Raw genomic sequence first — 26631 nt, 5'->3', positions numbered from 1 at the left:
TGTGTGTGTTGTTAGTCTCCTGATTCGTTATCATCAAAACATATTCACCTGGTAGGAATATGATTTCTTACAGTGCTTTAAGTAAAAGTAATGAGACACACTTTCTTCAGTGGTTGGTGGAAAGTGGCTTTTAGAATACTACTCTTCAACTCTCTGAAAATATTAAAGCATTTCTGCTCTACAGCTGCCCATATCTTAGTTTCCAAAAACCTCAAACTAAATGAGGCTGTAGGTCTGAATTTTATGCTTGTTTCCCCCATAAAAATATCAGCTAATTTCCCGGTCATTTTAAAGCCTTCTGCAGATTCAATCCTTCATGAGATAAAAAATGGCAACAGTTACCACTTACCTTCTGCACGCCCGAGGCCAACCATTCATTGTACATTAATATTACTGAACATTGCATTCTTCAAACAGAAGCATGCTAAGTGTTATTAGTATGAAGACAGAATTATTTGGATGCTAAATAATTCTACCAAAGAAAGACAATGCACAGAGCATGCACAGGCCTGTTGTTATGTGGGCGCCTGACAGAGTCAATCTACTTCTTTCCGAGGCTCCTTGCAAAGAAGTAAGTACGTAGTTCTCAGCAGAAAGTTTAGTTTTTAAGAAACAAAACAAAACAAAACAAAAACAAGGCTAGAAAGCCAAACCTGATGTTAATTGCAGGAGCCATTTTGGGGTAAGGATTGAAAAATAATGTGTATATATAAATCCTACCTTTTGATAAACCTGAATGACATGTTTCTAAAAGAAATTAAGCCAAAAACAAAATTAACAAAAATGACTTGCACAAATGAAATAGAAAATCTAGTCAATTATAGAGAGAAAGAAAAACAACAAAACAGGGCTCCTCTTCTGTCCAATGAACGATGAAACAGTGACATTTGTTGAAAAAGTAAAATTACAGGTAATCGAGTACATGATCTTTTAATTTTCTAGAAATATAAAAAAATCTGTCCTTGTAAGAAAAAATTTAGCAGTAAATATTGACATTAGCTGTAATTAAATTTAAAGGTTCTTCAGATGGATAGACTTTAAGCTAATAAAATCCAACATTCCATGTTAAAGAAATGACTTAAGTCATGTGCAATATACTATAGTAATAAAGTAACATTTCTTGATTCTCTTCAGAATATTCTATGAACAAAAATCTCACCTTCTATACAACATTAAAAAGTTCATTTTAAAATGTTCAACCATTAAGAGAACCATTACTTATTTCAGGAAGACGATTTAAACATTAACAGAATGTCTGTTACAGTGGTATCACATATATCACTTAATAAAACAGTAAGTTACTGCGGTTTAAAATGAAGTGGACTTTTCAGAGTTTTAGACAGCAAAATGAATGGAAACAAAATGGTAACAACGGGGGTTTCATGTTTATGTTCTGTGTAATAAAATGGAATAACTGTATTTAGAAGTAACTTTGCTCATTAAAACTTAAGGAGATGCTGAGGTTGTACTGAACAGAATCTGACAAAAGAAATTCCAAACTACCCATCAGGCTTGTACGATCATGTGGTCAGCATTCCTGGGCGAGCGCAGGCTGGCCTTGTGAAACCATTTCTGAAACTTCCCAGTTCTGTGACTGAACACAGAATTCAGTCTGAGTGAATGAAGTAACGAATTCCGTGGGTCGGTTTTTCTAATACTGGTAACTTTGACATTGCTTCAGATGCTGCCCAATTAAAAAACAGCTAATGACTGTAGGTAACAGCCAACCACTTCATTATCAGATCAGAAGTGGTCCACAGAGGGGTTATATGCAGCAGAGAAGATCATGCATGTGACAGGATTTTGTAAATAATTAAGCACTACATAACAAGGCAGGATTATTCAAAAGATTATTTTAGTTGAAAATTGATTAAAAGGCCTTTCGGTATTTTCTCTTCCCAATTTTCTGCCTGAGAAAGGTCAGGGTTATTGGTCAAGCACCCAACTGCTTTTCCTCGCTTTTTCAGCCACGAATCCCTGAGGTATAAAGAGGAGGAGCAGCGGGACTGAGGCTCTCTACTCCTGCCAGGCCCTGCGGACCAGCGCAAGGCACACAGAGGCACCTACATCATGCCTGGGCTGTTCTGCCTATAGGGTAGGAGTGGCCCTGAGAACCCTAAGCAGGCCAGGCCTGGCCCCAGGAGAGAGAAGCCTTGCTCCTTCTGACTACAAATGGCTTCCGAGGTTGGAGAGCACACAGCTCTCCAAAGCCACACGTACCCAGGGCAGAGTCAGCGCCAAGAGAACACAGGCTTCCTGGCGGTGGAGCTCCTCCCACCAGATCTGAGCAGGCCTCCGACGCAGCACCTGGGTGAGAACACCTGAGCCTCTTTTGGGCACCAGGACTCTGATCTTAGCATTTATTGTCAGGGCAGGATAAGCAGCCGACGCTGACAGCAGCAGCAAGAAGAAACGGACCACCGCCAAAGTACAGTAACCAGGGAAGACTACAGAACTTAGTTTGCAAACTTTAACAAACAGAAGACTACCTTTCTGTAAATCTTTAGGGGTGGAAATTGCCTGAAAATGTAAAGTAAGATGACCCCTGAGACTTTTTTTTTTAATTAAACCAAGAAATCTGTCTCCAATTTTAATTGAAATGCATGAAATACACTAAATTAGAGAATGAGGGACAAGGATTCCAGCCTACACTATCCTTGACCGTTCTGCTCTGCAGGGCAGCACACGCAGTGTGCCCTGGAGGGCCTCTTCTGGAGGCACCTTTCTGGCTCAGCATTTTTTGGGTGTAGAATCTTCAACATGTGCCTTAAACTCTCTGAATCTCATTTCCAGCTTGTTCTACACAACAGTAAGAGTATCTACTACACAAGGTGGACGGTGGAGATTACGTGAGTATGTGAGAATGTGTTTGTACGTATGTGACACGTGCATGTTTATCAATGAGAAACAAGTATAGCTCTATACATCTAAGGACGCTTATCTACCTTAACTTAGCACACAGGAAAAATACACCACAGAGGCAACAATCAGGGGTGCCCAGCTGGCTCAGTAGGAAGAGCACGTGACTGCTGATCTTGGGGTTGTTGAGTTTGAGCCCCACATTGGCGGTAGAGATTACTTAAAAATAAAATCTTTTTTTTTTTAATGTTTATTTTTGAAGGAGAGAGAGAGAGAGAGAGAGAGAGAGAGAGAGAGAGAGTCAGTCAGCAGGGAGGGGCAGAGAGAGAGAGAGGGAGACACAAAATCCTAAGCAGACTCCAGGCTCCGAGCTGTCAGTACAGAGACTGAGGTGGGGCTTGAACCCAAGAACTGTGAGATCATGACCTGAGCCAAAGTCAGACACTTAACTGACTGAGCCACTCAGGTGCCCCAAGATATTTTTTTTAAGTTTATTTATGTATTTATTTTGAGAGAGAGAGAGAGAGAGAGAGAGAGCGAGCATGAGAGGGGAGGGGCCGAGAGAGAGGGGGACAGAGAATACCAAGCAGGCTCCATGCTGTCAGCACAGAGCCTGATGCGGGGCTCGAACTCACAAACCATGAGATCGTGACCAAGAGTTGGATGCTTAACTGACTGAGCCACCCAGGTGCCCCGCCATCCCCCAGATTTTATTTCTAAGTAATTACTTCACCTAACGTGGGGCCTGAACTCACATCCCCAAGATCAAGAGTCTCGTGCTCTACTGGAGTGCCTGGGTGGCTCAGTCGGTTAAATGTCCGACTTCAACTCAGGTCACGATCTCACAGTCTCACAGTCTGTGAATTCGAGCCCCGCGTCCAGGCAGAGCCTGGAGCCTGCCTCAGATTCTGTGTCTCCCTCTCTCTCTACTCCTCCCCTGTTCATGCTCTGTCTCTGTCTCAAAAATAAATAAACGTTAAAAAAAAAATTAGAGTCTCGTGCTCTACTGCCTGAGCCAGCCAGGAGCCCCTGACATATGACATTTTACCTAAAGAGCCCATCATAGACCAAAGTGTAAAGACACAGAACTAGCTGACCTGTAACTAGATCTCAGACAGACCTGACTGATGCATATCCCCTCTGCACTCAGGGCTCTTACAGGGCAAAATACCCGTCGACATGAAGCTCAGTCGGGAAGGCAAACAGCCAGGTGAATGATACCAGGCTCCGTCTTCTACCACCCAAGTTTTGGAAACAGATTCCATTTCAGCCTAGTCCATAATGAAGCAACTAGGGGACAGGGAGGCCTGGGACAGGCCATGGGATGATCCTAAAAACAAGGAATGAATTATTCTGGGGTCAGCAGACTCTTCCTGGATTGAGCTCCCTGCTTCTTTTACTGGTCACGAGTGGGTGCCCCAAACTTGGCAAAGTCCTTTAGACCACTCTGCCCAGTTTGGAAAAGGGGGTCTCAGCAAAGGAGCCGAGAAGAGAACAAGAGGCCGCTGTAACTTCTGGCACCTATCTGGCCTCCAGCCGATGATAAGAGACAGCAGAAGTCCTCCTAACTTGGTAGCCATGTCCTGACAATAAGCAGAGTACCCGGAGAAAGACTAAAAATACTAAAAGAACATAAAAATACTGGACGAATTAAGGAGACTGAAAATGCGGTATTTGGCTTACAGGTTAAATTCCAAAAATGGAAGGAAACACAGCAGGCAGCTGGTGAGCCACAGGGGGCGCCAGCTAGTTCAGGCTTGGAGAAGACCCCACTGTTGTTCTGAGTAAAATACAGATGAAAAGAGGGTCTGCAGCGGGCAAAGCGGCAGGATGCCTTGGACGTACTAATCCTCGGTGAAGCTCAGTGTCGAAGAAATCTCTCCTGGGAGTCCTGAAAGTGAAGGGGCCCTCAGTCTCCTGAGTGTGGGCCCAGCTGGCGGTGCCTCGGCCTATGTGTTTATGGTGCAAAGGGGCACTTCCTCCTCTCATAGCCATCAGTGATTCTAGGCCTTTGCAACCTCCAGATGAGGTTACGGAAATAAAGTACAAAATACCTCAAGAGAAAAAGTATCACATGAAGGATTTTATACACAAGCAGATTTACTATATCTTGGTGAGAATAAATCAGGAATTTTATCCGCCAAACTGTACCGTTTAAGCAAGTTACTTTGTTCTTACTATAACTTACTGAGACCAAGAGAGAACAGTTTTTAAGATTTAGACCCTAAGAAACTTAGTGCTCCTCAGAGACGCTGGCACGACATGAGAGAAGAGAGGTCTCTCTCCTCTGCGTCCAGGCTGGCCGCACCGCACACTGTCTTCCTCGGGGACGGCTTCCGAAGTGCCAGCTTGCACTAAGCTGCAGTAACCATGCATGTGGGCAGATGTGTGATCAAAAGAACAGTAATTAAAGAGAACGACAACCTCCCAAGTGCTAGAGGGACTTCTGATGTCGGGAAGACTCTGAGCTCTGTAATTCCTATTCTAAAAGGTTTTAAAGTATAAAGTTCTATATATAAACCAGAAAAACACGAGCTAAAGACAAAGTGGAAAGTATCTGGGCAGCCGCATCACACGACAGAGAAGACGTTTCTCCTTTTGCTCTTACATTGGCTGCAAACAACCAGCACCACCTGGCACTTACCTCCTTGTGAGTTTTGAAGTTAATTTACTAAAAAGATTAGTGGAGCCTCGGCTTCGAGTCTGTGACAGTGGTGTGGCTTCGTGGGACAGGCTGGGCGAGGCAGGTGGGCCGTTATACGTGGCGGTCCGCCGCTCCCGGGGCTGCCCGTGGAAAGTGCTGCGGCTGGCGGTGCCCCGTGGGAAGCGGAGCCGGTCTGGGGTGGCTGCGCTGCTGACACTGTGCGTTGAAGCAACGGGAGTCCTCGGATCAGGAATAGTGCTAGTAGGGCAGAACAGAACAGACTCACTCTCACTGTCACGTGGTTGGCAAAAGCCCAGCTGTGTGGCAAACATGGCGCACGACAATCCACGATCCCAAAAGACACCTTTTATCCTCAGTGGACAAAATCAGTTCTAATAAATCTAGACCCAAGGCAGTATTTTATAGAACTCAGGACCAAAAGGCAAGTTAAATAGGAAAGGGTATCAAATAGATGGTATATAATGAGACAGAGCCTCGTGGGGTTTAAGGGAATAGGTTGTACATATTTTCAAGGACAAGATTAATGCAGGGAAATTCTAGGACACAGAATGGCTAACTCAAGCTTTTTCCCTTTGCTTCCCTCCTCAAAGTGCTTATGTGCGAGAACCCTGCCCCTGTGAAAAAAAGAAACATGAAATGAACAGGCAACTAAAAAGTTTTAGAGACATACAAATGGCATGTTTCCTGTGAAATTCCACATGCTAAGAGCACTGTGAAGAGGAGGGGGATTTCTCACGCCTTCTGTAGTATGCAAAGGCACAGACGACCAAGGACACCGTGAGACAGGATGTGCTTAACTAAAACCACACACAGGAAGAACACCTGTGGACAACAGATAGTAACACATCGCGGACTATAAAATCCACAGCACAGAATGAAGCAGCGGTGGGTACACATTAGTTTCACAAGGAATGTGCACTTTTCTTACACAGCCTCACATTTCCCTCCTTCACTGTCTATTGGAGGTACCATCATCGGAGGGGTGCCCATAGGCTGGCATGGACACCGACCTGATGTCTCACCCACTGAGGCAGGGCTAGCTGCAGAAGCGAACACTCCTGTCAGGCTGGGAGGGGGGTTGGGATCAGGCAGAGGCAGAAACAACAATATGATGGCACAGTGACAGAAAAAGTTATCTGCTATTTAAAGCACACACCTTCCTCTTAACCTTGTTTTGGGGATTCTGTAGCAATTACTGACCTGTAGCTGCCTTCCCCCCCCCCCCCCCCGCAAATAAAGTAAAAGATTTATTAGCCTTTTAAAAAAAGTGTTTATTTATTTTTGAGAGAGAGAGAGGCAGAGAGAAGGAGACACAGAATCCGAAGCAGGCTCCAGGCTCTGAGCTATCAGCACACAGCCCGATGTGGGGCTCAAACTCACAAATTGTGAGATCATGACCTGAGCTGAAGTCTGACACTTAACTGAGCCACACATGCGCCCCAAGCTACATTAGCTTTGGGGGGGGGGGGGGGATGACATCTTACTTGTTTGAATATTTAGGTGAGGGGGCAACGTTTTCTGAGCTGTGTACAAAATAAAGCCTTTCCTAAAAGAGATGTCTCCATTCAAACTGAACTGGTTGAGTGAATCTATAATATGAGCACACCTTGCTTTCGGCCTGTTCTCCAAACACACAGACATATTTTAAATTGTAAAATTTAAAATATGGTAAAATGACACATATAGTAATTAGTTGCTATTTATCAAAGTGTCCTAGGCTGTTTCAAGATAGATGAGAAGCTTCCTACGCAAAGGACATTCACTTCTTTATAAACAACAGTCAAAATTCTTAAGGGGTCAACAGAACCCCTTTTTTCAAGGCAGGAAAACTATTCAGAGTAAATTAACTGTTTGCAGACAGAGAAAAAGAATGATGGACATGGCTGGATGCCTGCAGCTTCCCCCCGGCACAGAGAGACGAGCCGCGCCCTGGCCACTCTGCTTTAATTCCAGCTCAAGTCATCTTGCCCTTGGAGCTCCGAAGAGGCAGTTTCTCTCCTTGGAGGAGAGCCGGGGACTCAGGACTCAGATCCCGTGTGTCAGTCTGCATATACGCCCCCACCTCTACCCCAGGGTCTCGGCACCTCTCCCCTTCTCTCCCACACGGACCTATACCTCAGTGTCTGTCTTGGCTACACACTTCCCAACCTGTCCAACATATAGCCATGAACGTCCCAAAATGCAAACCTGACCTTGTCACTCATCAACTTAACAGCCTTTCAAAAGCATGCTGCATCTTCAGGACAGACTTCAAATTCCTCACCCTGGCATCCCAGTCACACCCTCAGGTACCCACAGCCCAGCGGCGCCAAGCTGTATCTCCAGGGTCTACCTTCTACTGTCACCTCTGGGACTTGACTTTCTGGAGCTCCTAATGATGTGCAATCCCTTGGTCATGCATCAGGTCAAATAACTTTCACAGGAACTATTCTCTGTGCCTGGAGTGCAGGCACCTATTTTCATCAAAATTCAACCCAGAGGTCACCCTCTCCATGAAGTCATCTCCATGAAGTCATCCTCTCCCATCAGGAGTTTATCATTCCCATTTTGTACTGAGTATGTGCCCCTGCCACCCTGTGCTACCCCAGTGACCTTTCCCTGATAGAGTGTCCTGGAAGCATGGTGCTCAATGAATGCTCTCCCGAGAAGTTAACAAACTGGAGTTCTTACAGTCCTGACATTGGGGGGAGGATGGGCACTTTATAATAAATTGCTCAAGATTTGTGCGTCCCTGCATTTCTGTTTGAGAATTCTGTCTTCTGACTTGGGAGAATGGCTCTAATATAGTCCAAGAACTGAAAATGAGTACCTTATAAAGATAAAAAGAGATTCAGTTTTGTGTTTTTGCCACTCAGCACCTACTTTTTATCCTGTGGCAACGACACTTGAATTCTGCTATTAGGGAAGCAAGTTCCTAGGCTCTGGATGTCAATGACTCCACCCCAGGGTTTCCTAGCCACCCTGGTCAGTGACAGACTTAGAGACAGGCACATGGCCAAAGCCAGACCAACAGAGACCCAGAGACAGCTGCAGGGCTTCTGTCTGAGCAGAGCTGAGTGTGGGAAGATGCCAAGTCTGATGCTGTGAGCCCAACAGGGGAACCACCACAGAGGAAGCAGAAGTAGGAGATGGACCCTGACTCTATTCCTAGACATTTTTAGTTCTAGGAAATCAAATATGCCCTTTTGAATTTAAGCTTGTTTGGACTGGGTTCCTGTGATGCAGCACAGAGTCCTAAATGATTCAACTCTTTTTTTTTTTTTTTTTAAATATTTATTTTTTGGAGAGTACAAGTGGGGGAGGGGGCAGAAAGGAGACAGAAGAATATGAAGCGGGCTCTGCAATGATGGGCTGACAGCAATGAGCCCCATGTGGGGCCTGAACTCACAAACTGCGAGACCATGATCTGAGCTGAAGTCGGACGCTCAACCGACTGAGCCACCCAGCTGTCCCTTCAACTCTGTTTAAAGACTAGTCAAGTGCAGTAGTGAGAAGTAAGGAGAAAGAGTAGAACAAGGAATGATTCAACTATCTGAAGAAAGGCTTGCTAGTTTCTTATACATAGACATACATACATATATGCAAATACATACTTTTTTAAGAAGTTACATTACAGCTAGTATGACTGTCTTTTGTGCTCTATTACCTGCTTAGGGCAGGTCAAGGGTCAATATGCTTGATGCCTCTCACCAGCTGCTGACATTCTCTTGCCCACATTAGAAGCTGGGATCAACGGGTGCATTAAAAGCAAGGGAAGAAGGGAAGACAGGGTTATCTGTTTCCTTCCCTGGAGAATACAAAAGATCCCAAAGACTCAGAAGAAGGCAAGGGCTTTTCGTCAGCATATAGAGCAGAAGACGCTTGATCTACTCCTCCTGAGACACGCTGCTTGTAGGCTGCCCAGCACAGGCAAGATCCACAGGGCACAGAAGCATAGCAAGACCGGACACACACTTCACAGCAAAGAAACTGACCCTTCTCAGAGACCTTCCTAAAAAGGAAGTGTAAATTGATATTTTCATTATAAATTATTAAGTTTTTTGACACAATAATCCTAAGTGCAATTAAATGAATTATTTTAGAAACTTAATCCTAACTGCTTTGTACTTATGTTTGACTATCTTTTTTCTAAAATTCTAATCCACTTACGGTGACTAAAGGACAGGTATTTTCTACTTTTTCAAATGTTTATTTATTTTGAGAGAGAGGGAAAACACACACATACAAGCAGGGGAAAGACAAGAGAGAGAGAATCCCAAGCAGGCTCTGTGCTGTCAGCGTGGAGCCCAATATGGGGCTCGACCCCACGAATTTTGAGATCATGACTTGAGCCGAGACCAAGAGCTGGATGCTTAACCAACTGAGCCACCCAGGCTCCCCAAGGACAAGTATTTTCAATTTGACAGGACATCTCTCCCACAGCAGAACGTTCTGACATGAAATGTTCTGGGGTGCTGATTCAAACTATACTCAGTGACTGGGAAAAAGCAAAATTAAAAGTAAAGATACATGTGTGAACTGTGATCACACTTTCTCTGCTCAATCCCTGTGCCTTGATGCATGACAAATGGATAAAATAATAGAGCCATTTTGCACTTATAAAATCTTATCTAGAATATCAAATGCCTAAAATTTATTTGAAAAGATTCTGTTGGGGCGCCTGGGTAGCTCAGTCAGTTGAGTGTCTGATTTCAGCCCAGGTCATGATCTCATGGTTTATGAGTTTGAGCCCCAACGTCGGGTTCTGTGCTGTGCTGGTAGGGTGGAGTCTGCTTGGGATTCTCTCTTTCTCTCTGCCCCTCCCCAACTTGCATGCTCTCTAAAAATAAATAAACTTAAAAAAAGATTCTGTTCTGTTGTGCTTTATTATAACCATATCACACTCCTTCGGGGGTATTCAAATGAATACATTTGCAACAGTCTTTTTTTTAAACAGTCTTCTGTAACTATCTAGAAGCATATGAAAAAGCAGGGCAGAGTCCATGTTATTTGTGTCGGTTAGCAAAATTATTAAGTCAAAAAGTGAGTGTAAACTCAGAAAATTTTTACATTCCCATCAGAATGGTTTATTACCAGTACTTCGATAAGCTAGTTTTTTGTTAAGCATTATGTGTCAGTGCCTGTGCTCAGTGGTTTAAGACTCATTATAAAAACCTACGTGATTCTGACAGAATCTTACAACTGAAGATGTAATTACACTTTCTCATGCCTACTTAGTACTGACTGTTAGTCAATTTGAAATTGGGCCATCTTCAGAGTCTGCCATCAAAAGAAGGTAGAATAATTATACCAGAACATGTAGCAGAAAATAAGCTGGACTTCAGCATGCCTGGTGTCAAAACAACAGTCTTCCTTAGAAAACCACTCACATGTGCTCAAGCCAAAGCAACAGTTTGCCAAAACTTGTAACTTCTGTCCCTTAAACAACACTGATTAGCATTATTTTTCATACAGTGAGGCTGATAAACAGCACTAGTAAGAATCAACGCATAAAATTAATTTTAAAATGAAAAAAATGATCACATGGCCGGTGGCGAGACTTGAAAACCACATCTCGTGCTCACTGCTCACAGCAGGATTCTGAAGACAGCTGAAAACCAGCTTGTTTGGGGCACGTACAGCCTTTGGTTGTAAACATGCATAGTTTTCACTAGCATGATCATGCTCATACTGGAATTCTGTATAAACATACACACACACACACGAAAAAAAATCCCATATATTTACGGTTAAACATGAAATGAATGTCCTTTCAGAAGTTAACATGGACCCCGGCACCTGCAGCTCACCAATATTTAAAGAGTAAGAGATCCATATGAGAGAGAAGAAAGCAGTAATTTCCCTAAGAAGTCATCTGTGCACAGAGAAGGTCCAGTGCATCGAATTTATCTTTCAGCATCTATTTCACAGGTGAAAAGTCACATTTCGTGCTCTGAGAGTAAAAAATATGACTACTTTGGCATTCACGCCCCCAATAATTTTCCACAGTTCTTCCATTAACTTGTACGATAGAAAAAGAAAATCTAGAGATTATAAAAATTAAGGGCCCAATCTTGTGTGGTTTGGCACTGAGGCTCTGTTTGGCTAAAGATAGAAACAACATTTTCAAAAGCAAAGCGTTTAAGTGACTGAAGCTAATGAAAGCGGTGAGGCCTAGGTTGGGATAAGGAGGAGTCAGCTCAATAGGGAAGGTGTGGGCAGGGAGGACACAAGGGTAATGACTCCAAAAAAATCAGAGAATTCTTCAAACTCTTTCCAAAGAGTGAATTGGATAACTGCAGGAAGGAAGGGTTAGAAGAGCATGTGCACACACACAAACACAAGCCGGGTAGCAGAGAGTAGATCTTCATCCTTAATGGCCTTTTTAAAAAGTTTGACCCTGAGGGGCACCTGGGGGCTCGGTCAGTTAAGGGACAGACTTCAGCTCAGGTCATGATCTCACGGTTTGTGGGTTCGAGCCCCATGTCAGGCTCTGTGCTGCCAGCTCAGAGACTGCAGCCTGCTCCAGATTCTGTGTCTCCCTCTCTCTCTGTCCCTTCCTTGTTTGCACTCTGTCTCTCTTTCTCTCTCTCAAAAATAAACATTAAAAAAAAAAAAGTCTGACCCTGAACTTCAGAGAATTGTACTTTCAAAAAAAATTTTTTTTAACCTTTATTCATTTTTGAGAGACAGAGAGAGAGGAAGCGTGAGCAGGAGAGGGGCAGAGACAGAGGGAGACACAGAATCCGGAGCAGGCTCCAGGCTCTGAGCTGTCAGCACAGAGCCCAACGCGGGGCTCAAACCCATGAGCTGTGAGATCATGACCTGAGCCAAAGTCAGACCCTAAACCAACTGAGCCACCCAGGCGCCCTGAGAATTGTACTTTCAAAGTTCAAAAGGCATCTGACAGAAGAGCTGAACAACTTAGAAGAATTTCCAAAAGAAAGAAGAATCATGAAGCAACATTTATATTAGAAACTCCTAATTAAGTCTCCTACTGATATCCTCTTGAACTAGATGAAATCTGGTAGACTTGAGAATGTAACTAATAAAAGAAACTTTATTAGAGAATAAACTATACTATTAGAAAATAAATATACCAATCATATTTGTAAGCTATCTAGCACAGCTACTATAATATACTCAAGTTATTAACAGATTTTAATCATAAAGAAAAGGTGTTAAAACAAGCACACAAATAGGAATCAGACAAGAGAGCACTAGAATGTAAATATTTCTAAAAATGCTCTGAAAAATCAACATAATCTTCCACAATAAGCTTTTACCTTCATGTCAAATTCAGAGTTCAGTGGTGTATGGAAGAGAGAAGTTATAAACAGTCTGGTTTTAAGGATGAAAAAGGAAAGAAGAATTTTTGTTCAGGCTGTCACAGAAGTTAGTGATCAAACATTTGACTAGTGAGATCTAAACGGAACAGAAACCATACAATGCAGTATCAGAGAGTAAATGTCAGAAAAAAAGAAACCATTTTGATGCCACACATGGGACAAGTGACGAGACCAGACAATGTTCAAGTTAGGGGGCCAAGGGACAATTAAAGATGGCAGGAATTACTTTATGGATTTCTACCACAGAACTTTAACTGGTTGCTGTAGCTTTATCTCACCCTTTGAATTTAATTTATACACTATTCTTACCAAAAGGAAGAAGGAAAATCCATGCCTGCCTGAGAAATTTGTCCATACAGAATACATTTACTCCACCAATCTCAACTTCTCTTTTTCTCTCCCCACAAACTATGGTCTTTGGACCTACTTAATCCCACTCAGCTTTTTTCTTTTTAAAATTTTTATTATTTTTTTAGTAAACATTTTTTTTTTTTTTTTACACATATATATTTATTTTGAGAGAGAGAGTAAGAGAGAGAGTGCACGCCTGCATGCGGGAGAGGGGCAGAAAGGGAGGGAGAGAGAATTCCAAGCAGGCTCCACATTGTCAGCGTAGAGCTCATAAATAGTGAGATCATGACCTGAGCCAGAATCAAGAGCCAGACGCTTAACTGAGTCACCCAGGTGCCCCAAGACTTTTTTATTATTTTTAGGTAATCTCTATGCCCAACATGGGGCTTGAATTTACAACCTTGAGATCAAGAGTCACATGCTCCACTAAATGGCCAGCCAGGTGCCCCCACCCCCCCACCTTATTTCTTATTTGGTAACCCTAACAAAGTTGTTTGCATGATATAATTCTCTCCTTATTGACATATTACTTTATTTGTATTTTAAACTGTACTTACCCTATGTGTGCCTGCTTCCCTGCCAGATTAAAAAGAAAATCATCCAGAAGACTACTCTCTGCATCTTCCTGGGGTTCTCAAGTGTGTCCAAGGTGGAGACTGTGTTACTGCTTGTCCCCTTGGCTCCTCTGGCAGACTGCTGGCCTGTTACTGAGGCTCACTCACCCTACCTCCCACTGTCCTCTAGAGGCACGGCCCCCTGCACCTCAGGTCCTTATCCCTCCCCGCTCTACCCTTTGTTCAAGTTATTACTGTACACAGCATAATACACATTTCCCTATTTCCTATTCTGGAATGACACCACCGCTTCAGATCTGTGTCCTGTGGGAAAGCTCTCTGGTTTAACCCAACCCTTTCAACCATCACACGCAGCCCGCCAGGAGGACAGGCTCTGGACAGTAAGAGGAATTTGGAAGTCTAGTATCTCACTAAAAATCTGCACTTAAATTTACCTTACCGTGAAGAACACTTCACGATTATCATCTGAATTTTGATTCTAAAAACTAAGAAGTAACTTCCATTTCTTTTGCGAAAAACAAATTTTCTTGCAAACAGGTAAAATTTCGTACCTTTCTTTCCCATTCTGAATTACTGAATGTCTGTCGGCTGTAGTTCTTTCACTGCAGACGTAAGTATTGCGCCGTGTCATTCCACCAGCTGCTGTATTACTCTATAAAAAAGGGGGGCCCATTTTTGTCTTAAACCATTTAGAAATAAGTATAGTACAATGAGAAAAAAATTCTTACCTAAATACACACAATTTAATCCTTATTTTTAAATTTATTTGTAATGCTTATTTATTTTTGAGAAAGAGCGTATGTGTGCACATGAATGGGGGAGGGGCAGGGAGCGAGGGAGACACAGAATCCGGAGCAGGCTCCAGGCTTCGAGCTGTCAGCACAGAGCCTGACAAGGGGCTTGAACCCAGGGACCATGAGATCATGACCTGAGCCGAAGTTTGGACACTTAACTGACAGAGCCACCTAGGTGCCACTGGAGACTGAATTTAAATTGTAGGGCTATGACATGACAAACCAATTTTATGGAATTAGGAAGCCAATAAAAAACCTTTTACAGGATGCCTGGGCAGCTCAGTTAAGGAACCGACTCTGGATTTCGGCTCAGGTCATGATCTCACAGTTCATGAGTTCTGGCCCCACGGTGGGTTCCGCACCGATGGTGATTGTGGAGTCTGTCTGAGATTCTCTTTCTCCCTCTCTCTGCCCCTCCCCTGCTCACAGGCTCGCACGTGCTCTCTTGCTCTCTCTCAAAATAAACATTATTAAAAAACAAACAAAACCAAAAACAAAAAACCCTTTCACACAGGGTTTACTCTGACAGAACGCAAGGTCAGAGGATGGAGCAGACAAAACCCTTTGACCTCTGTCATGAGCTCCTATCCCCAGAACGGCACATACAAAAGCCTCCTAAAAGCAGCAGCAGAGCTTCCATGAGGGTCCCTCACTCTGGGTTGTTTTTTTTTTTTTTTTTTTTTTTTTTGAGGTAGAGGGAGGGCTGTGTCATTGTTAACTTTGCAGGAAAAAAAAATGTGGTCACAGAATATCCCTCAGACTGTATATGCTCTGCAAATTCTTTCTAGAATTACTTCAGGAGTGCTAAGAATAAGAATTACTGTATTAGGTCAGAGAGAACACATTTCAATTCACAGAAAAGTTCCGGAAACTGAACAGACTTTAGCAAATACTACCTATTTAAAGGGGAGATTTGTCAAGGATACGGATTAAGAGATGGACTCAGATCAGCAATATAATTTTAGGCAAAGACTAACTTTTCTTCATTTTTTCCACCTTAAAATTTAGGTGGTACATGCAAAAGCATTTGGCACAGTCCTTGGCACAAGGTAAGGACTTGGTCAAATGTTCTTTATTGTCAGAGCCCTTTGAGGATGCACGCCACATCCTTGGCCCCCACATCCCTGGCCCTCAGGCAATCAGATGTCCCAGAGTCCCGCACAGAACCCGTTAGGCATCTTCTGTCCGCGGTTTCTTGTCGGCACCATCATCATTTGGTTTTATTTCCTCAGACTATGAGGCATTTCTATTTCTCAGGACCCGATACAACCTAAAGCTCAGATGTTTGTGGAATAGCCAGAAACAGCCCTTGACACAAAAGATCGGGTCACTAATCTAGTGGGATGGGGTGCAGCAGGAAACCCCTTCAACACAGGTATTGAAAGTGATCTCTACAGGTGGGAGACTGGGCATGGTGGCCCGGTGGGGACAGCACTGCAGGTAGTTGAGAACACAGGAGTCAAATGTCTAGACCACCCTAACCCTACAATCTTAGGAACGCTCTGCAGTTTAACAATACTTACACTAGGGACAGTAGAGCTTTTCTTGCGTTCAGGAATGTCAGCCTTATTGGGATTACTTGCATTCCCAAGCATGGGGCTCGCTGGAGCAGTTCCCTTTCCTCCGACAGCACTGCCGCTTGTTTTCCGGGAAGGAATTCCGTCTTCTTTGAGGTCACTATCTGCAGTGCTGGTCTGACTCCTTTTTGGATACGCCACAACTGAAGGAATAGCTGGTCCAGCTAAAATAAAACAGTTTACTTTTTAAAAGCCAGAATATAGTTTTATATTTTAGTCTGTGAAAACCAACGTATTTAATAAGATGACCCAAGACTGCTATCATCTAAGAAAATACAAGACAGTAAAATCCTGTAAGAGATTTCCCACCATGTATAATGTCCTTCCTTATACAATGAATTCAATTTTGAAATTTCACTTTTGTCCCTTTCTATTGAAAAATTAAAAAAAAAATTATTAGTAAGTTTGTATAGTATTTGTGCTTCAGAAATACCTTCAGGGAGAGTTATCCACTGAAACAATCTCTAGAGTGTTACTGTACAAATAACAAACAAACTAAGCGGGTGCATGTGTATCATGGCAGCGTGAACTACTTCACCTGGTATATCTGAGAGAACCTTAGTTATCCTTTTTTGTACACGAGATGCGTTCACCTTTTGGAACAGAACAGTACAGACTTATGGGTCATTACTTCTGAAGTGTTATCCTGGATCTTTTGTAAAGCATTCGGAATCTTCTAGATAAACAGGAATTTGAGTAGACAGGGAAAGGTGACACAGGCAGAGGAAAGCATGTTCCTCATGCAAGCGACAGGGAGGAAAGGCGGCAGAGGTTCCCAATCACACCCCACCCCAGGAGGAGTGTGCCTAGGTACATCCTGGATGGGCAATTAACCGATATCCTACAAAATAGCATCAGGAGAGTCTGATGGCAGCACAGGAAATTTGGAGTTCAAAGCATTTTGGAAATGAACAAACTCATATATAACTCATATATTCATTATGTATACTGTCCAGTGGTCATCTTCAAGAATGGCACCAAATGCTCATCATTTATAGTAGAAGAGACTTTATATGTTAGGTGTACTAAAAAGGGGTTGGGGTGGGGTAGAAGAAAACTACTTTTTGGACAAAATCTAAATGGTAAATCTATTTGGAACTGAATTAAAAGTAAACAAAAGTTTGTTTTTATTTATGGGAGGAAAAAAACTAAGCTTCCAGTTTGGGAAATTTACCACATAAAACAAAGAATTAACCAAGCATGCGTGATACTACCCTTAACACTTATCTTTCTTTGCAAAATCATGAGGCAGCTAAGGACATCCTGCACTTTCAGGGTTACTGCTGATCTGCTCTGAAACTTGGCTCAGACCGCATGGTCTCACCAGAGCCACTTGCATCCGGGGCAAGTTGAGCTCCAACGCACATTTACCACCTGGTTGGTAAATCCGGGCCAACACCAGTCACGCCAGAGCAGTCCTGTCCCGAGGACTGTGTGGACTGCCTTTGCCAGCACAGCCACCTCCTCCACCGTGGCCTCCAGCTCCCTAAACCCTGGTAATCACTGGTCTGGTCTCCATCCCTCATTCTCTCCTTTCCAGAATGTTACATGAATGGAATCAATTTCATAACACCTTTTGAGATTTTTTTTCCATTCCGTGTAGTTCCTTTGAGATCTATGCAAATGGTTGCACCTATCAATACTTTGTTCCTTTTTATTGCTGAGTAGTGTTCCGTGATGTGGCTGTCTCACAGAGAAATGTGATTTTTATGTAGTCAAACTTGGTAAACATGTCTTTTCTTTCATAACTATTAGTGTTGGGGTTTCGGTCAGAACGACCGTCACTAGTCCAAGTTACAACGCGAAAAGCAAATTATCTCGTGTTTTCTTTGACTATTTCCATGTTTTTCACATTTCCATCTTCATTCCAAGTGGAACCCACCCTTGTGTAAGATGTGAGAAATGGATACAGATTTATTTTTTTCTGATCACTACCAAACTGCCCCAGTGCCCCAGAGTAATAAGCCAGTGATTCTTTACTTTTTTTTCCCCCTAAGACAAAGAACGCTTTGAAAATCGAAAGAATATCACCTTTCCTAGAAAAATATGTGCACACATCCCAGGGGTTCACACCTGGGACCCAAATTAAGAACCACAGATAAAAGTTAAGTTATACTTTCATAGAACCAGGCCTATATAAACAGCTGGCATCTGGAAGGAGGAAACAAGGGGAGAAGGAAGAGGAAGGACAAGCTGAAAGCGGGGTTAGCTGTAGGCTTGTCTGCCTTTACTCAGTACCAAGTGAGTGTGCTTTACTAGACATTGCATTTGGGATCTACCTCATTCTTAGCCCTTAAAACTACACAGCCAGAGGTATAACAAAATCTCTCCTTTGCTGACCACCATCTTCATCCCCATAAAGAATAAAAAACAACACAGAATTGGGTGACTTTCTATATATACTTGGATTTCTGGAAATATTCTTTTTATGAAAAATTTTTGGTACTATTTTTTCTTTTTTTTTTTTTTTTAAGTAGGCTCTGTGCCCAACATGGGGCTCGAACTCACGATTCTGAGATTAAGAGCTTCGTGCTCCACTAATGGAGCCAGCGAGGTGGCTTTCATGAACTTTTTGCTATTAGAGGCTCCAAGAAGGAAGGATCGTTATCATCACACAAAGAGCACTCCCTGAGGCAATCAGTGGGTCAGTGGGCAGAGCCACGGGACCTGGCCCCTGAAGTCCGGGCATGCTGCCACAGGTACTCCCACATCCTTGTAACCCTGGGAGATGTGGTGGGCCCTCTTGATAAAATTGGAGGTTTGGTGAGTGTCTGACACCATGTCTAATGCTCTTCTTAGCTCTAAAATTTTCTGAACTGGGTGAGAAAGGCATTACCAATCCAAATGGAATACATATGCTTACAGAAGAATTAACTTATTAAGATCGTCACTAGAGACAGGAGAAAACTCTATTACCAGGTTTTTCCCCTCCAAGACTTTAGGAATAATTCCCTTTAAACTGGATGGTCCAGAGCAATCTGGAGGCATTTTGCTAAATGCCTTGTTGTCTAGAGGCGCTGAAAATCCCTCCTTAACAACTAATCTGAACATGGACAGAAACAGAGACCCAGATCAACACTTGGTTTACAAATGCGATGTGCACAATACCTAGTGTCAGAATGGGTCCTCGGCTCTCAGTTACGTCCTAGAATAGCAGACACGCTCACAGTTTACCGGCAGCTTCAGTACATGGTGCTGCACCAGCCCAGACCACACAGACAGGCAGCACATCAACAGGAAGAGAAACGGACACTGAGCAAAGTGTCATCGCTCCTGGTACAAAGCCAAAGCTATCCACACAGGAATGTTCTGTGCCACCGTCAAGCGCCAAAACTCAAGGTGAAAGAATGAAAGCGGACAAAGTCCAGAGAAGGGAAATGAACTGAACAAAAAATAAATGGGTGTTTCATGAGAGGATGTATTTTTATAATTTTTTTTTAACATTTATTTATTATTGAGAGACAGAGAGACACAGAGCGTGAGCAGGGGAGGGGTAGAGACGGGGAGACACAGAATCCGAAACAGGCTCCGGGTTCTGAGCTGTCAGCACAAAGCCCAACATGGGGCTCGAACTCACAAACTGTGAGATTATGACCTGAGGCGAAGTCAGTCACTTAACCAACTGAGCCACTCAGGCGTCTCGAGAGGATGTATTTCTATTTATTTTTTTTTAATTTTATTTAAAAAAAAAAAAAAAAAAATTTTTTTTTTTAACGTTTATTTATTTTTGACACAGGGAGAGACACAGCATGAACAGGGGAGGGTCAGAGAGAGGGAGGCACAGAATCTGAAGCAGGCTCCAGGCTCTGAGCTATCAGCACAGAGCCCGACGCGGGGCTAGAACTCACGGACCGTGAGATCATGACCTGAGCCGAAGTCGGCCGCTTAACCGACTGAGCCACCCAGGCGCCCCGAGGATGTATTTTTAAAAGTTAGGACCAGGCCAACTGGTCTAGGTTCCTGGATCTTAAAATGCTGGAATTAAAGAAATACCTGCAACATTAACATTCACAGGTTACAGGCGAATAAACACACATCCATGCTAGAGTGTCTGGATTCCAACACAGGGTTGCCTTGAAGGTAGAATAAACCGTTAAATTTGGTACCCAACATCTCTTAGGGTCCCGAGTCTCATGAAAAATTCACTTCCATGGTGAATATGTTAAGAGTGAGGGTGTTCAGACACACCAATGGCCATAGTGCACCTGACAATGACCCAGGTCAAAAATTTAAACCAAGTAAGGCAAAATTGGGGTACTATGCATTCTCTATGGCTGGCCACGTGTAGCTACATAAATTTAACTTAAACAAAACTGAAAACCATTTCCCTGGTTCAAGTGCCCAACAGCCAAGTGTAGCTACTAGCTACTCTGTTGGACACCATCGATCCAGAACATTTTCATCACAGCAGAAAGTGCTGGACAATGACGCTCGGGAAAGTAAGTCTGATGCAGAGATGGGGAGGGGAGTGAACAGAGAACCAGAGAGTGAAGCGAGAGTCCCAGAGGACTGAATGTACCAAGGAGATCAGAGCCTGGAGATGATCAGGCCAACACTGGCAGGACTGGTAGGAAATAAAAGTCCTGAAGGGAAATCAAGTCACTTTCCCACCCTGACAGGCCTTAAGCAAAAGGATGCTTCCCAATATTAGGAGGCTTCTTGTTTTAGGGGAGACTCAAGGAAAACACAGTGGAACAGTCTCAAACTTACCATGGTCACTGTATCGCCTCTGCTTCTGGCTGGAAGAAACACTTCTCTGCACCTTGTGGTGAGGAGACTGGCCAGTGCTGTTGTTGAGGTCACTGCTTGGCCTAACCTTAGCAAGTGAGAGATTGCTGCTAGAACTGGAGTCACTAGCATCCAGCTGAGAGAAAATGAGAAGAACAGAGCAAACCACAACACGGACCCAAACGGTACGTTAGGAAACTAAACTTCTCGTAACACATAAACCTCTCACAAACAGTTCATTCACAGATGAAGAAGCACCATGTACAAAAACGACAACCTTACATTTGGGCAGATGTATTTTTCTGACTGCTGAAAAGCTCATGAAAGGACGGGTATTTATGACCTTTTTAGGCTTTTTCAAATAACGTAAAACACTCTCTATTTACTTCACCTGATACTTTATATCACTTCCAAACCATTAATGACCACAGGCTAACTTATGATGTTCATGTCTGTGACAACATCCAATGTTACAGTTACCATCTCAAAGTTGAAACAGGAGCTCCTAAAGGTGATAGCAGTTAGGTTCATCCTTTGCAGGCCAATTTCAAAATTACATACCCAATGTTATACATATTAACAAAATAAACACTAAGAAAAGAGCTTTTGAAACTGATCATTTACATAAAAGTTGTATTAGCTTTTTCCAATTACTCTTACCTCTGAAGATTTTCTTCCCAGCAACAAATATGTAGCTGTGATTTCATCATATTTCATTTTACTAAGAGATTCTTGAATTTCTTCTTGTGAATATCCCATTCCCACCATAATATCTAAAAGAAGGGCATAATACAGTTGATGTGTTTTGTCTGGATACGAAATCACTGTGTTAGATATTAAAATAATTTCCTTTACTCGACTCTAAACATCATAGATTTTCTAATTTAAATGGGCGGTTGGTTTACTTCTGAGTAACTATAAGGGATAACACAGGAAACTACAGGTGGGTTCCTAATATGACAAAACAGATAAGCTGACTCATATAACTTATGTTTCGCTTCCTACCGTTCACATTTGAGGTGTATGCATACGAGTCAAAACAGAAATATGCCACTTGCACACACACAAGCATGGAGGCACAGAGTAATTTTACCTATTCTCTTCTGGTCTGAGATGTCCAGTTCTGGTTCAACAAATGGTTTAAGTTCATCTTCTTCGTGCCCTGCGTTGATCCACCTGTCCTTCATGATTTGCTGAAAGGTCAACTGTTCATTAGCAGCATAAAATAAAACATGCTAATAACCACAATATTTAGAAAAAATTATTTTCAACGTTTCATGGATTACAGCTCAAAAGGTTAACTTTAAAAAAATGTTTCTGGGTGCCTGAGTGGCTCAGCCAGTGAACGTCCGACTCTTGTTTTCGGCTCAGTTCATGATATCACAGTCTTGTGAGATCAAGGCTCACAACGGGCTCTGTGCTGACAGCATGGAGCCTGCTTGGGATTCTCTGCCCACCCCCCCCTCCCCCAATCCCCTGCATGCTCACGTGTGTGTGGTCACTCTCTCACTCTCAAAATAAATAAATAAACATTAAAAAAATGTTTTGGGGAACCTGGGTGACTCAGTCCAGTTGGGCGTCCAACTTCAGCTCAGATCTGATTCCACTGTTTGTGAGTTCGAGCCCCATGTTGGGGCTCTGTGCTGACAGCTCAGAGCCTGGAGCCTGCTTCAGATTCTGTGTCTCCCTCTCTCTCTGCCCCTCTCCCACTCTGTCTCTTTCTCTCAAAAATAAATAAACGTTAAAAAAAGCTAAAAAAAAAAAAAAAAAAAAGTTTTAATGCCTCCATTCCTGCTTTAAAAGCCCCAGGGCAGTATTCTCATACAAACCAAGCAAAGTTCTACAAATACCTTAAAGACCCTCCAAAGTTGTTACTTACTTTGCACTTATGCAATTACCTCTAGAGTGCCTCGCTTTATTGGATTTAGCACCAGGAAACGTTTGAGAAGGTTTTCACAGTCTGTGGACATGTAGAAAGGGATTCTGTATTTCCCTCTTAATACTCTTTCTCTCAGTTCCTTTGGGGATGGAGGGAGGAAAGAAAACTAGTGAGTCAACTTTTAGGTTAAAAAAGAACCAGTGAGACCCCATGATACTGACAGATTCTTATAATATTAACCCTCATCATTTTATAAAATCTTTTGCATTCTGAAGAATGTGGATGCAACTGGTTCTAATACCTTTAGGTTCTGTCCGTCAAAGGGGAGAGACCCGCTGACAAGAGTGTAGAGGATGACGCCCAGGCTCCACACGTCCACTTCTGGCCCGTCGTATTTCTTGCCCTGGAAGAGCTCTGGGGCTGCATATGGAGGACTGCCACAAAACGTATCCAGTTTACTGCCAACAGTAAATTCATTGCTAAAACCAAAGTCAGCTATTTTAATGTTCATATCAGCATCTAACAATAGATTTTCGGCCTAGAGGGAAAACATCAAGACAAAAATGAAATTTAACCAAAATATAATTAGAACTGTGACAGAATTAGGCATTTCATAAAAGCTTTCTGTAATGATATCAAGTTAATATATCCTAATGAATAAAATGAGAAAACATTCTTTCTAGAGGAAAAAAAAAAAAAACAACCCTGAAGATAATTAGAATTTCTAATTCTTTTTTTTTTTTTTAAGTAATTGCCACGCCCAATGTGGGCTCAAACTCACAACCCTGGGACCAAGAGTCAGATGCTCTACTGATTAAGCCAGCCAGGCGCCCCAGAATTTCTAATTTTTTTTAACATTAACAACCAGTAACAGATATGAGGTATAGATTAACTGGCAATAATTTAAACAACCAATGCCCATGATAAAAAAAAAACAAAAAAACCCTGAAATAGCTTTTCAATTAATAATGATAAACAGCTTTTAAAAAATGAAAACTTGTTTTAAGTGGACAACCATGTTTCATAAAAACTGCCAAAGAGCTGTGCAATGGCTATTATTGGGGAGGGAGAACCTAGGCCTCATAGAAGATACAGAGCCAGCCACTTTCATTTATTTCAACAAACATCTACCACGTGCCAATCACATACCAGGAACAGACATGGTGTCTGGATGTACAATGATGAATAAGATAGATGGAGTCTTGCCCTCAAAGAGCTCATAGGTTGGAGGGGGAAAGGCAGAAAGTCAAGTAGCCACACTCTGACCTGAGTGCCAAGACAGGAGGTGTGGGGAGTTGTGGGCCCAGCACTGAAGGAGCAGAAAGGTCTCCTAGAGGGGCGAAATCAAAGCCACTGCCTGGAGGCTTGGTCAATAGTAGTGGGTGTGTTGGCCTGCAGAATACAGTCTGAAAACCCAGGAGGAAAGATAGACCATGTTTTACTCAAGAAACTGAAAGACAGTATATGGAAAAGAGGTGCAGGGGATATGGCGATGACTGAATCACAAAGGGCCAGTTGAGTGACTGGTAGGAAGTTTGAGTTTTCAACCTAATGGCAATGGAAAGCCATTAAAGAGTCACTCAAACAGGAAAGCGACAATGTTATTTGTGTTCTTAAAAGACCACTGCGGTTGTAATGTGTAAAACAGACAGGACAGGGAGAAGCAAGATTGGAAGCAGGGAAGACCAAGCAAGAAGCTAGTGTACAAGATGCCGGTGGTCTAGATGAGAACAGTGGTAACAGGGACAGAGAAGAGTGTGCTCAAGACAGGTTTAGCAAAAGGGCCTGGGGGCTGAGAGGGCAGCAAAGGAGACTGAGGCACCGAGGGACACAAGCACCAGAACGAGAGGTGAACATTCTGGGGCAGCAATGAAGAAGGCAGGCTGTGGACCTGAGCAGGGGCGCAGGTGGTGTGGTCAGACAGCTGGGCACCAGACTGCAGAAGACAGCTCTGGCTGCAGGCACGGATCCAGGACTCGCCAGCATGCAGGTGGCCACTGCAGCTACCAGCGCAGGTGCGAAAGCAGCACGGGTGGGTATGGGAAACAGGGAGGAATGTGGACAATGTTTGGGGAGATATGTGGCAAAGGTGGAGAGAGAAAACGGAGGGTATCTGGAAGGGGACGTGGGGTGAAGAGGTGTTTTGGTGAAGGCAGTACAGACTTGAGCATGTTTTTGTAAAGGCTGCTGGTGAGGAGCCAGCAGGTAGAGAGGGTGGATGAAGAAACAGGAGTCAGGAACCAGGACCCAGAGGCAGGGCCTGCAGGGCCAACCTACTGACCGTAACGACAGGAAGGGGGCATGTGGTACAGCTGACTCTGGGAAACCACAGGAGTTCCTGCCTGGTGGAAACTAGAAAACCTTATCCTATGCCAAGAGCGAGGGCAGAGGTGAAGGAAGGATGGTGCAGCAGGACTCCAACGGCACTGCTGTTAACAGAAGACACTGCTGACCAGAGAAACAGAGGGGGCCAGGTGGCGCGGAGGGCACTGTCCACGTGACAGCACACGTCTCGGAGGCCCCCAGCTGTTTGGCAGCATGATGGTTTTTCTCCAGAGACCAGCTATGAGCTACGTTTACTGAAATGTAAAATATTTTTAATAAACTTCCTACTTCTTTCTTTTTAATACCAAAACCTGATTAAAAGGATCAATTATTATAGGATTTATTTTTTTCTTATTTAATAACACAGTCTAATCTGTGACCGCTAGGAAAACTGAGTGCATGCAGACAGAGCACACGCTCACAGACTAAGGGCCCCACAACTCACCTTGAGGTCTCTGTGAACAATCCGCTTTTGGTGGCAGTACTGGACTGCAGATACTATCTGCACAGGAGAGACACAAGGTTATTAATCATCGTTAAGAAGAAAAGACTCCATTGATGTTCACACATGCCAAATACTTAGTGATCACCTGAATGTGTGGATCTCTGAAAATAATTTTCTTGTGCTTTGAACTTTCCAATTCGGAGAAATTCAGGGGTGAGGGTGAGAAGAGAAGGGTGAGGATGTTTTTGCTGCTCTCTAGTTTTAACTGTAAAGTCTCCTTTGGGACCTACCCCTTGACATTCTGGTTCTTTGGGAATGGTGCCAGGGTCCAACAAATCACCAGGATCTTGAGGACCCTCTTTGTCCCCAGACCCAGGATCGGATGGCTCGGGTGCAAGCTTCCCACACTCATGTAATTAACTCAAAACCGAACTGGCGGTTACAGACGATCAATGGTCAGGCGTCCATCCAGGTCGGGTCTCCTCTGTTAATCACTTCTCTTCCCAGTCAGACTGCTCCTTATAACACTCTCTTCCTTTTAGCTGATGCGGGTGCAAAGACAGCAAAACTTACTTCACCTCTCTGACAATCAGTTTCCTCTTCCTCAAAGTGGAAGAGTAAATGTTGTAACGTGTGAACTACAAACCATGGAATGGTTGTGTGCTCCATCGGTCAGGGTCCCTTCCACACTCAGCAAACGGTATGCTTTTATTTAGTCCACTTTGGATTATTCCTGTGATTAGTACTGCTGATTAAACAACTATTTTGCTGAAATTTCACACTTCCGCCTAACTTTTTAAGAAGTCTCCTTTTCTAAATATGAAAGTTTTAGATGCTCATTATAGGAATTTTAGGAAATACAGAAAGGTATATATAGGTACATGACTGATAACATCTCTTGTTGTCTTACTGCATCTGCTTCTAGTCTTTTCGTTGGTATTATGCCTGTGTAACTATGTATGACGACATATACACAAAACTGGGGTTCTAAAGCTTTCTCCAGATCATCATCAGCTTTTAGTTGTAAGCCCCACACACCCACCTACACTGGACATAAACATTCAGAGAGGCTGTTTTTTAAGGAGGCTCCGCACCCAGTGTGTGG

The 26631-nt window shown here is 43.2% G+C and overlaps 1 protein-coding gene across 13 annotated transcripts in view; it reads right to left on the bottom strand.

Annotated features, from left to right (window-relative positions):
• The window catches only part of MARK3 (microtubule affinity regulating kinase 3), a 111459-nt gene that overhangs the window by 3623 nt on the left and 81205 nt on the right, over nucleotides 1-26631 (bottom strand). For 7 of the 13 annotated variants that reach the window (XM_027066697.2, XM_027066699.2, XM_027066701.2 and 4 more), the window contains 10 exons: nucleotides 25527-25583; nucleotides 23058-23294; nucleotides 22776-22895; nucleotides 21971-22070; nucleotides 21538-21650; nucleotides 20860-21013; nucleotides 16096-16313; nucleotides 14330-14430; nucleotides 5504-5761; nucleotides 721-747 (listed from right to left, as the gene is read on the bottom strand). In XM_027066697.2, the coding sequence (XP_026922498.1) occupies nucleotides 721-747; nucleotides 5504-5761; nucleotides 14330-14430; nucleotides 16096-16313; nucleotides 20860-21013; nucleotides 21538-21650; nucleotides 21971-22070; nucleotides 22776-22895; nucleotides 23058-23294; nucleotides 25527-25583 (1385 nt within the window). Of the gene's footprint in view, nucleotides 1-720; nucleotides 748-5503; nucleotides 5762-6452; nucleotides 6591-14329; nucleotides 14431-16095; nucleotides 16314-20859; nucleotides 21014-21537; nucleotides 21651-21970; nucleotides 22071-22775; nucleotides 22896-23057; nucleotides 23295-25526; nucleotides 25584-26631 lie in introns of all 13 variants that reach the window. The other 6 variants (XM_027066698.2, XM_027066702.2, XM_053224986.1 and 3 more) reach the window with 4 other exon arrangements.

This window comes from Acinonyx jubatus, chromosome B3 (genome assembly GCF_027475565.1).
Source record: "Acinonyx jubatus isolate Ajub_Pintada_27869175 chromosome B3, VMU_Ajub_asm_v1.0, whole genome shotgun sequence".
Classification (NCBI taxonomy): domain Eukaryota; kingdom Metazoa; phylum Chordata; class Mammalia; order Carnivora; family Felidae; genus Acinonyx; species Acinonyx jubatus.
This window is presented reverse-complemented; position numbering and strand designations above follow the sequence as displayed.